General features: G+C 37.8%; 1 protein-coding gene across 3 annotated transcripts in view; it reads left to right on the top strand.

Moving 5' to 3' along the window:
- PLPPR1 (phospholipid phosphatase related 1) overlaps nt 1-12428 on the top strand; it is a 307286-nt gene that overhangs the window by 266756 nt on the left and 28102 nt on the right. For all 3 annotated transcript variants that reach the window (XM_030919661.1, XM_010374143.2, XM_030919662.1), the window contains one exon: nt 8081-8213. In XM_030919661.1, the coding sequence (XP_030775521.1) occupies nt 8081-8213 (133 nt within the window). The remainder of the gene's footprint in view (nt 1-8080; nt 8214-12428) is intronic.

The following is a 12428-nucleotide window of genomic DNA, read 5'->3' as shown; positions in this document are numbered from 1 at the left end:
TCACAACATACACAAAAATCAACTCAAAATGGATTAAATGCTTAATTGTAATACCTAAAACAATGAGGTCTTACATAGAAGAAAAGCTTCATGACATATGTCTGGGCAATGATTTTCTGGATATGAACCCAAAAGCACAGGCAACAAAAGCAAAAAATAGACAAATGGGATTACATCAAACTAAAATGCTTCTGCACAGTGAAGAAAACAAGCAACAAAGTGAAGAGACAACCTACAGAACGGGAAAATGTATTTGTAAACCATATATCTAATAAGGGTTAATATGTAAAATATAAGGAAATCAAACAACTCAATAGCAAGACAACCCAATTTAAAAATGAAGAAAAGGCCTAAATAGACAAAAAAATTAAAAGACAAATGCCCAACAAATATATGAAAAAAATGCTCAATATCACTAATCATCGGGGACATGCAAATTAAAACCACATTGAGATATAATCTTATACCTGTTAGAATGGCTATTATCAAAAGATGAAAGATAAGCATTGGTGAGAATATGGAGAAAAGGTAACCCTTGCATATTGCTGGTGGAAATGTAAATTAGTACAGCCATTATAGGAATCCATATGGAGGTTCCTCAAAAAATTAAAAATAGAATTGCCATATGATCTAGTAACAGTCTATATACCACTACTGGGTTTATACACAAAGGAAATGAAATAAGTATATCAAAGAGATATCTGCACTGCCATATTATTGCAGCATTATTCCCAATAGCCAAGATATGGAATCTGCCTCAGTGTCTGGATTTAAAAAGATGTGATATATATGCCATTAAAAAGGAAATTCTGTCATTTGTGACAAGATGGATAAAACTGGAGGACATTAAGTGAAATAATCCAAGCACAGAAAGACAAATACTGCATGATCTCACTTATATGTGGAATCTACAAAAGTTGATCTCATGAGAGGAATAAGTTCAAGAGATCTATTACACAATACTGTAGCTATAATTAATAAAATATATTATTGAAAAATGCTGAGTGAATATTAAGTGTTTGCACTATGTAAGATCATGCATATGTTAATTAGCTAGATTTATTAATATCACAGTGTACATACCCTTTAATGCATCAAGTTGTACTCAATAAATACCTACAATTTTATCTGTTGAGTTTTAAAAAATACAATTTATGAAGGAACACAGCCTAAAAGATAACATGCCAAAATGATGCACTGTGTTTCAGGGTTATTTGGTTTACATTTTGGTTTTCCTATTCAAAAGATAACTTTATCAAGATAGAACAGTTATCTTAATTACTTAAAGTATAGTCACTATCATCTGAAGGTCATGTGTCAGTTGGGATTATAGCTGGCGTAAGTTGGGGGAAGAGAAATGGACCAATGGTATCCATTTGCAGTTCATTCACTGCCAGATCTTGTTTGGCCTTGACCATTTCTCACTGGAGAATACACTCATTTGCCATGGGTGTTACGGTGTTTGTTATCCAACAATCAGAAAGGCCAAAATTAGGCAAGGCAACCAGGTCTGAACATATGGAGAGTCCCACATGACCCAGATGCTCTCTCAGCAGAGTAATAGATTGAGGCAAAGTGAGGTGGCAAAGGTACAGATGGAGGACCCCCGCCATTGCCAAAACCAGAATCACAAGTCTGCCATAGTGAGCAAAACAACATCCAATGTGGGCTAAAGGCTTGGCATAAAGAAGAAAGACCCCTTACCTTCCTGGCTTCTTTCTCTCTCTTCAAGCAGAATTGGGCTCTATATGAGATTATGGGACATAGTGAATGGACCATCCTATGTGTCAGCAAAATACAGGAAAATGAACATCTCTGAAGCCTACTCATTTGCATGTGAAAGCTGGATTGTTTCATAAGCATATTTTATGTTCATCACACTTTTAACTGAAAGCCAGGAATATCTCATTACATTTTAATTATAAAATGACCCACTTCTTCCCTTCCTGTATTTCTTATACAAACATTATCACTTAATATAATCCAGGCCTTATGCCAATAACTAGACAGATTAGTATATACCCTTGCTCTGATTTTTCTTTTATGCTCCATATCTCATTTGCTCTTTGATTGTTGTTGGCTGACAGTAATAATCCTTATACCACTTACCGCTTTTGACATGAGAGTATTAGGACATTTTACTTATGAATTTGAGTCCCAGCTCTGTTGCATATTCTCTTTAGCCTGTTATACTTTGGTGTGCTTTTGTTTAGATCTGTGTGTGTACACACTCGTATGTTTTAATGAAGATAGGTTGTGTGTAAATTTTGTCACTATCTTGTTTTTTTATCCCCTTGTGTAAGTATTGAAAAGCCTCACTGAATGGAGAATTTCTAGAATTTGTATTTTCTGTAGAGTAGGAAATGGGCTTCGGAAATCACTGAGACAAGCAATGCTTCCTTTTTCTTATTATCTCATGTGTTTGTCACTCTCCCACCTCCTTGGTTTATTTTGTAATCATGTGTGATTTCATGACATTTCCAAAGGGGGGAAAAAAGTCTTTCCTACTCTTTTACACAGTCAACACAACATTTCTAACCCAGATGTGGATATATTTCTCTCAAATGCAAACCAGTTCTCCAACTGGTGCCCTTTAATTCATCTCTATTCTGACACTGTCTACCCGGGATTGGTGTTGGATGCTATAGATTGAGGGCTTGATCTTACAAGACTGCCTCTATTTCTAACACCACTTGCAAGTAATAATCTGTCACCTATACTTCTGACCAACCAACTATAAACTGAGGTTCCCACAACCCCCTCCACTGGTTCCATTAATTTGCAAAACAACTCACAGAACTCAGGGAAACCCTTTGCTAATATTTTACCCATTTATTATAAAGGATATTACAAAGGACACAGATGAACAGCCAGATGGAAGACATGGATAGAGCAAGGTATGTGAGAAGGGGCACAAAGCATCCATCCTCTCTCAGGACTCACCACCCTGTGGGTACCTCCCTATGTTCATTAATGCAGAACTTCCCTGAACCCAGTCCATTTGGCGTTTTAATGGAGGCCTCATTTTGTAAACACAATTGATTAAATCACTGGCTACTGGTTATTGACTCAGCCTTCAGCCCCCTTTTTTCTCCCCAGAATTGAGAGTGGGGCTGAAAGTTCCAACCCTCTAAGCACATGGTTGGTTCCCCTGGCAACCAACCCCTACCCTTAGGGTACCCAGAGCTCACCAAGTTGTCTCATTAGAACAAAAGATGATCCAATCAATCACATAGGGAATTACAAAGGCCTTAAGAGCTCTGTTTCAGGAACTGGGGACAGAAACCTATATGTATATACATCTTATGTCATATCACATTATGATTTGTTTGTATTTCCCTACTAGGTATGTGTCCACTTCTGTGTCTCCAGTGCTGGTACAATGCCAGGCACAGAGTGGGTGTTCCCCTCCCCCAAATTGTTGAGAACTACATGAATAAATAAGTAAATTTAGTATAAAAGGGACAGTTTATTCTCTGATTGTTATTTATTCTTAAGCAATACAGCCAGAATTCTGGGATTTCTGGCACATAGTGCAGTCTTCCTCAAGTGTTCATCTTCAGGGCAATTAAAGTTGGAGTGTTCTATCAAAAAGTAAATCGTTTAAGGATTCAATGTCATATTTATTCCAACAAATATTTCACTTCCAAGATTAGGCTGTAGAAAACAACAAAAACAGATATTGCCCCTACTATATACCAGGTTCTGTTCTAGGCATTGTACAAGGAAGGACAAAAGTTCTGCCCTTGAAGACATCACAGACAAATGGAGAGGGACATACAAACAGTAATCCCATTCATTGGGTAGATGTCGGGCTAGAGATCTGCATAGTGCACTATGGCAGTGACAGGACAGCCTCTTAATTTTCCTACAGAGCCTGACAAAGTCTTCCCCACTAAGGTGGTCACATTTTCATTAGGTCTGAAAAGTAATGGAAATCACTGTTTCTTCTTTTAAGTCTGCTTCATTAAACCTATATTCTCAAGGACCTTCTTTAACTTTATATGCTTATTTTCATTCAACGCTGACCAACTACTGTGTAACTTTACGCTGGTCTGGGCTCAGGATGCAACCAAGAATAAGACAAGCAGGACATCCCATAACTAAGAAAAACAATATTATGTAATTATTTGTGATAAGAGCTAGAAACAAGAAACATAAGGTAAGAGATTCATGTATAATTAAAATACTAACCTAGTCTGCAAGAGCAGGGAAAGTGCCCTCAAGGAAATACTACTTCATTTACCCAATCATGTGTGAATTTATCCCCATCTGTTCACTGAGATGAAAAACAGTAGTGTAGTGCCATCATATATATATTAGGGACAAACAAAGCCCCTTGGCACTTTATTTTGGCAGAGATAGGTCTTATGCAAAAAGAGAGAGGGCTGAGTTCCAGAAACTATTCAAATACTTTTATATAGTAAAGCATCAATTCATTGTTAATTCCAAGGGATATTAAGCACAGAATATTTCTAACTCTGCACAACCATAGGCACAGGCACCTCCTGCCAAGGTGATCCATGCTGGGTCATTGTTTGCCTGTTTGACTCCAAATTCTATTTTTCCTGCCTACTTTCCACCCCAGTTCTTACTTGCTTGGCTCCCTCTGTGCCAGTGCCAAGCCACTATCCCACCTGCAACCCACATATGCCTTGCTTCTGTCTTGTACCTCACTGGCCCTACCTTGCAGATTTCTCTGATTCAACCAATAACACCATGGTACCATGTGTTAATTCCACACATCTGCTCTATTTCTGCTGAGGCTGATGCTGAACTGAACCCCAAGGAAGTCTTGTTACTTTTAGAGTGTGACAGAGCTGTAAAGTAAGATCTTCAGATCTAAAATCTAAGGACCATTTTGTTTAGTTAAAAAACATCTGGCCAAGATGTAGTCATAATAAATGTATGGCTAAGACTAAATATTACTAAAGTTTTTAAAACAGCATTCTATCAAAATAATTAAAGTAGCTTACGACTATTATAATCATCTTAGCCTGTACATTGAATGACTTTTCTATGTTTCAGTGGTTTTTCTGTTTTTTTCTCCCTTCCCCATTTTCTCTCTAATGTCAATTTGAACCAGCACTGTCCATTTCAAGGTCACATCATCCAGATTTAGGACAATTCCAGGGAAGTTGGTCATGAATTAAGGAGAACTCCAAAAGCCTTGCCGAGCTACAGAGATGCCAAGGGCCTTGTTGCTTATAAGAGCAAGAATCTTTTAAGCCACAGAAAATGTTCAATCTACTTTCTTTCCTTTTAAATAAAATTAAAATTAAAATTAGAAAGAGAAGGAACCAATCACGTTTCAGATTCCAGGCAGGGGTAGGAGCAAAATTACAAATGTTAGTGGCCCTCAACTGGAGGAACTCAGTGTCTTTAGGATGGACTGAGATTTTCCGTGTCATGGGGTAAGAACCATCATAGATGTCTGGATCAAGTACTCTTGGCAGAGGAAGCAAAAGGCCCTCCTGTAAATAGAAAAGGCATCTTTTACATATCTAACAAGCAGCAGAGTCTCCCAGCCATGGGATCCATTTGGCATTAGGGATGAAAACTGACTTTCCTGGAGGAGAGAAATCCCCTTCTACCCAGGAGCCTTGGCTTCTTAGCACTTTGTCCTTGTAACATGTATAAGACCTAAACTGATTTTATAAGATCTTTGTATGTGTTCCTCAGTAGATTACATACTCATGGAGGTTATAAGTCTTTTATCATCTTGGAATCTGCCTCCTCAGTGATATTACAAAGTGCTTTGTAATAATAGTAGTAATAATGATGACAATGTTAATGCAGTTGTAATCGATTTCATAACAACTTCACCCTCTTATATAATATAGTACATATTATGGTGATATTCTAACCAGTTCATGCATATGCATATATGAGTGTGTATATTTATTAAACCTATAGACAGACACTGTTATCATGTTTATACAGATAACTGAGGCATAGAAAGGTTAATTAGTCCAAGGTCATCAGAACTAATAAATCACAAACCCCAGCTTTGAAGCCAAGAAACCCTGACTTCAGAGTTCTCCCTCTTAACCACTACACTTGTCCATGGTAATGACTTAATAAAAATATTTCTAAATATTTCTTAAATGTACTTAATATTGAGAACAGAGAAAACAAAACAGGTTAAATTCAGCATGTTTTAAATGCTAAAGACATATGCTGTTAAAGTTTGAGGTAGAACAGTGTAGTGGAAATAGAACTATAGGCCACATTCTAGAGATGCTTCTGATGCTATCTGGCTGTGTGTGTCTGAGTTCCTGAAACCCATAAAGGGAGAAGAACAACTTTATAAATGATTCCAGTTTTGAAATTTTATGTTTAATTGCTGTTACCCATGTGCCTTTCATTATGTCATCATCTTTATCCATCTAAACAGATATTCCAGCATGATAGGAGAAATATAAGGTATGGGAATTAAAACATTAATAATTTTCTCTAAAATCACGGGTCTATGTACAGCAAAGAAGATCATCTATGAGGTCACATTCTTCTGGGGAAATGTTAAAATTAGGATGAGGAAAAATCAAAATGGCATATGAATAGTGGGAAGTGTGGACTTTGGAATCCAATTGACGTGTAAACTAATTCCTGTGCCCCCATGCACCGTCCATATGCTTTGGAGGGCAAATTACCTAAACTTGCTGAACTTTCACTCCTCAACAGTAAAGCAAGGATAATTAGGCCTACAGGAGGGATCTTGTGAGCATGAAAATACTATGCTGAAGTGCCTAACACCCGGTATTTAATAGATGATGGTAATTAACGTTTTACTCTTCTTTGATGAGTCTCAATCTTCAGTTATGGCAGTGTCGTTATTCGTGAAAACTTGTCTCCTGACAATTCCTTGTTTTAAAGGGGAATACACTGTGCTGGGTGCTATAAGGATACTAAAGAATTATTAAGATATAGTCCCTGCTATTAGGGAGCTTCCAATCTACATAAAGGTGTTATGATTTAAAGGGTAATACATATATTTTTTAGTTTTAACAAGAGAGAGATGCCTATAATAAAGAAGGGAGAGTCAACCAGTTCAGGGGAGGAGAAATATATCTGAGGCAAATATGATCAAATAAGAATTCAGAATGTAAATAATCATAATGGCACATAATAAAGTAATGCAGTTAAGTAAAGTCCTCACTTAATATTGTGGATAGGTTTTTGGAAACTGCACGTTTAAGCAAAACAATGTGCTATATAACAAAACTAATTTTACCATAGACTAATTGATATAAACAAGAGTTAAATTCTTACAGCATAAAGTATGGCATTTCACTTAAAGTTCCAGTCTTCAAAAACCTACTGGTATAAGGTGAGGTCTTACTGTAACCTCTTGTAATGTGTGTATATAATGCCTCCTTGGGCACATCGGCAGTCTGAATCATTCCTCATCATTGCAACTCACACAGAAATAAAAAAGAATTCAATCCCAGCATGAACCTTGTCATAAATTCTATTACAATTTATTTCTTTTTTTTTTTTTTTTTTTTTTTTTTTTTTTTTTTTTGAGATGGAGTCTCGCTCTGCCGCCCGGGCTGGAGTGCAGTGGCCGGATCTCAGCTCACTTCAGCTCACTGCAAGCTCCGCCTCCCGGTTTCCCGCCATTCTCCTGCCTCAGCCTCCCGAGTAGCTGGGACTACAGGCGCCCTCCACCATGCCCGGCTAGTTTTTTTTTTGTATTTTTTAGTAGAGACGGGGTTTCACCGTGTTAGCCAGGATAGTCTCGATCTCCTGACCTCGTGATCCACCCGTCTCGGCCTCCCAAAGTGCTGGGATTACAGGCTTGAGCCACCGCGCCCGGCCTACAATTTATTTCAATTTGTTTCCATGTGACCTTAGAATTTAATATTATAGGCTGAAACTCTACCTGAAATGATCAATTATCACTTTCTCTAATTCTTTTGAAGTGTTAAATGCAAATTACTGTCTAAGTCAACATCTCTCCCCAACACCTTTTAAAAGGATTGTGGGTCCTCAACAGTTTTGTTTTGTTTTTAAAGTCATGGGCCTCTCTTATCAAACAGATCTCCAACTTGACATTTCTTAAACATTCCTTCCCTAGATTTTTATTGGTGAGATATCCATGTATTTCATAAAATCAACAAGAGAATCCCTGATTGCTCAGGAGAAAACAATTCTGACCGGAGAATGCTGTTACCTGAACCCCTTACTTCGAAGGATCATAAGATTCACAGGTGAGTACAAGACGGTGCTGAACTAAGCTCTCACATAAAAGTAAAATTACTAAAGGCAATTACTAGATAACATAAGCTATGGAAGTATTAACATTAAAAGCAAGGGCTGTTTTGGGAATTTTCTAAGAAGTGCAGAAATTGAGCCTGATCCTACTGCCAACATCAAATTTTTGACCTTTGAAGTGGTACTTCTTAAATTGTCTTATGAATGATTTCAACTGATTTTCCCCCCACACAGTAGTTACCTGAGATTCCCCTGGACGTATGTTTTAATATTGACTGGATATTGCTATACACCTTTTGGCAGAGTCAGGCAAGGGGTTGGGGTGAGGGAGCATCAGGGGACACCAGTAAAATAAATTTAGAAATAATCAAATTTCCTGACAGATTTCCCATCCAGTAATTTTGTTATGCAGGGAATTTAACAAAGAGTGGGAAATGTCAGCCATCAGGTTCTTGAAAATAATGCCTTTTCAAAGTTGGAAAACAAATGCTTTTATTAGTGTTCATGATAGAGAATAATGAAGGCATATTCTACGTCCCTCCTTCTAGGAATTTTATGAAAAGTGAGGTACTAGTGATTAATAATTACAGATATGGGAATAAATGTGTATGGGTACAGGTAGGAATGGAGATCTTACAAAGTTCCTACACATTAAGTACTCTATAAATGATAACTATTACAGTATTCTAATGAGATCCTACAAATGCCTACTGACCAGATGTTTAAGGGAGCCATGATACCATTTAGAACAAGAGAACTGACAACTGAGAAAGTGAGGGTCATGCTCTCAACAAGCCTTTTGGTAATCCTTAATCTTTTTTTTTTTTCCTGTTGTAGGAAAGGATTGAATTTCTTCAAGTAATAAGCAAATACCACATCAAAATCAAATATGTAATAACTTGTCTGGTTGGAGTGGAAATGAAAGAAATAGTACAGTGGGAAACCTACGAAAATCTGATTTAAAAGAAGTAACCCTTAGCATTAAGATAGTCTCAGGCATTTGATGTTATTTGCAGAACAAAATTTTTGCAGACAATGGAAGTTTGCAATTGGCTTACGGGTATACCCTGGTCAATATGATGCCACTACTGTCTAGTTCACTCATTCCAAACAATGGTTTGTTCCAAAGATGTCCAGAGTTTGATCACTTCCCAGAGGGGCAAGATAAGAGATCAAGGGGAAATGAGGAGAGAAGAGAATATTTATTATACAGAACACTGAACTAGACATTTTACATACATTATTTCATTTAATCTACCCAAAACCCTGTACGATATTTTATTTTATTTTTTAGACAGAGTCTTGCTGTCTCCCCCGGCTGAAGTGCAGTGGCACGATCTCGGCTCACTGCAACCTCCGTCTGCCAGATTCAAGCAATTCTCCTGTCTCAGCCTCCTGAGTAGGTGGGATTACAGGTGCCTGTTCCTAATGGTGGATAATTTTTGTATTTTTAGTAGAGAGGGGTTTCACCATCTTGGTCAGGCTGGTCTTGAACTCCTGACTTCAGGTGATCCACCTGCCTCAGGCTCCCAAAGTGTTGGGATTACAGACATGAGCCACCATGCCCAGCCCCTGTAACGTATTTTATAGTCCTAGTTGTACATATGAAGAATCTTGACAGGAAATGGGGTAAAGTAACTTTTCCCAAGGAGTAACGCATGCACACACACGTACATAATTTGATTCAGGGAAGATTTTATGACCACTGTCCAACCTGCTTCCTATACATGTAATTATAGCAAGTTATTTAAAACAGAGATTTGTTACAATTAAATTGGAATATCTTTAAAAGTCACTGCTATTTCCCTTGGCAAAGATAAATTACACCTTTTGTGACCCACACACCTGGAGCAGGGTCCAAGGAATAGAAATTTTGATTGGCACTTATCATTTATATAGACCTCTATGCAATGGTAGCACAAGTCTCTGTTCATTGAGGGAAGCCAGAAGATCCCTACCATCCAGGAACCAGTCCTCTAGATTGTCTGTTCTGGTATCTAAAACTCCCACTTGAGACACCACGTTGTAGTGAGGCATGGTTCAGGAAGACCACTGTTAAAGTAGAAATTTGTCACCCTGGAGGAGCATCAAGTTCCCACTTATAATCAATGACACATCAATCCATTTGGATCTGTTATAAGCTAATAGAGATCTGGACCTTGGGAGGATAAGCCAGAGACATTCAAATAAGGTGAGTTAGAGTTCAGCATCATGAGATTCTGCTTCTAAAGATGCTAGAGCAGAGAGATAGCCAAAAGGTAACATTTAAACTTTGGAGAATTAGAGGAAACAGCATTGAAAGGTTAGGGGGATTGCTGGGTTTAGAAAAAAAAAAAAAAAACACTTGCTTCATGCTTTCCCTCTTTTGTTTTTTATGACTCTAGGATCCACCCAGTTACTCAAGTAAAAAACCTGAGAGACACCTTACGCCATCCGGGAACTTGTTAGAAATTCTTAGGCCTCATTCTATACCTGCTAAATCAGAAAATGTGGGGATTAAGTCTGATTATTTGTGTTTTCACAAGTCATCCAGGTGATTGTGATGCATAGAAAGTTTGAGAACCACTGGTTTAGGTGATTAAAAGTTCTTGTCTCCCTAAATCTTGTTTTGCAGTATCATTGCATTCACCCCAGCCCCACAAAGCTACCATCTGTTAACCATTTTGTAGCTATTGACCTTTTGAAGCAAAAGTATGAGAAAGTTAATTCTCTGCTTAAAACCTTTCAATAGATTTCTAGTGTTCTTAACATAGCCTACAGAGCCCTTCACAATCTGAGGTCCTCACATGTCTCCAGCCTCGTCACCTTTCACAATCTGAGGTCCTCGCATGTCTCCAGCCTCATCCAGAGCCACTCCCTCGTGAGACCCTCTCCCATCATGCTAAACAGCTTCACATGCCCTCCAAAGGAAAGTGTGATGCCTTGCCTCAGTACCTGTACATGTGCTGCTCCTTTAGCCTAGAATATTCTATTGCCACCCTTTCACTTTAGAAGCTGGCCAAACCCTACTCATCTTCAGAGTGCTGTTTAGACATTACCTGTTTACCAATCCCATCAACTAGTTGCCTTGTCTTCTAGGCCTCCACTGAGCCTTGCACCTACATCTGTTATAGGCATTTCTCATATTACTATAGTTACTTAAATCTGTTACTCCTATTAATTTGTGATCCCTTGGAAAGCAGAAGTTGTATCTTTTGCATTCCGTATCAACAGCATACTTCAAAGTACCTGGCACCTAGGTTGCCAAAAAATGATTTTTGAGAGGTGATATGGTTTGGTTTTGTGTCCTCACCCAAATCTCATCTTGAATTGTACTCCCATAATTCCCACATGTTGTGAGAGGGACCTGGTAGGAGATAACTTGAATCATGCGGGTGGTTTCCCCCATACTGTTCTCATGGTAGTGAATCAGTGTCAAAACATCTGATGGTTTTATCAGGGGTTTCTGCTTTTGCGTCTTCCTCATTTTCTCTCTTTGCCCACTGCCATCTATGTAAGATGTGACTTGCTCCTCCTTGCCTTCTGCCATGATTGCGAGGCTTCCCCAGCCACATGAACTGTAAGTTCTTCATTAAACCTCTTTCCTTTGTAAATTGCCCAGCCTTGGGTATGTCTTTATTAGGGTGAATGAAAAGCAAATATAAACTTTGCTAAATCACAGATTTGCCTAGAACTAGTTTCATAAATGCTGATTCTTAAGTATTCATTTGCTTTGTTTAATCAACTTTATTACCACTTTCAGCTTAGTCCTAGGAAATTAAAGTGCATAAATAAGGTAATTTCTAAGAGAAAGAGAAGTCTGTTCTGACTTTTCATGTAGGAAGGGTGAAGGAATGGGTCTATTTATCTTGAGAAGGGTAACTTCCTCTGAGTATATGTGAATTTTTTTCACAAGAAAGGGTACTACTTAGAATAAAGACTGTTTAAATGAAAATGTTTTCTTTGGAAAAAATTAGAGTAAAATAAGGGAGTAATCAAAGTATACTAGAAAAACTTATTTTGAAGAGCTTAGTCTTTTTTCTAGCCCCAAAGCTACCAAAATACATACTATGCAATTGACATTGGAAAATGACAACGGTTTCAGCTAACCATTCTAACGAACCTGAAATGGCATGACTTTTCTCTTGCAGTTTATGTAATTATTCCACAATCCACTACAAATAGTATTTTCCAAAAAATATCAACTTCACATTGCAAAAAAAGGCCAATGA

This window comes from Rhinopithecus roxellana, chromosome 16 (genome assembly GCF_007565055.1).
Source record: "Rhinopithecus roxellana isolate Shanxi Qingling chromosome 16, ASM756505v1, whole genome shotgun sequence".
NCBI lineage: Eukaryota > Metazoa > Chordata > Mammalia > Primates > Cercopithecidae > Rhinopithecus > Rhinopithecus roxellana.
The sequence above is the reverse complement of the archived record's forward strand: the minus strand, read 5'-3'. Positions and strand labels throughout refer to the sequence as shown.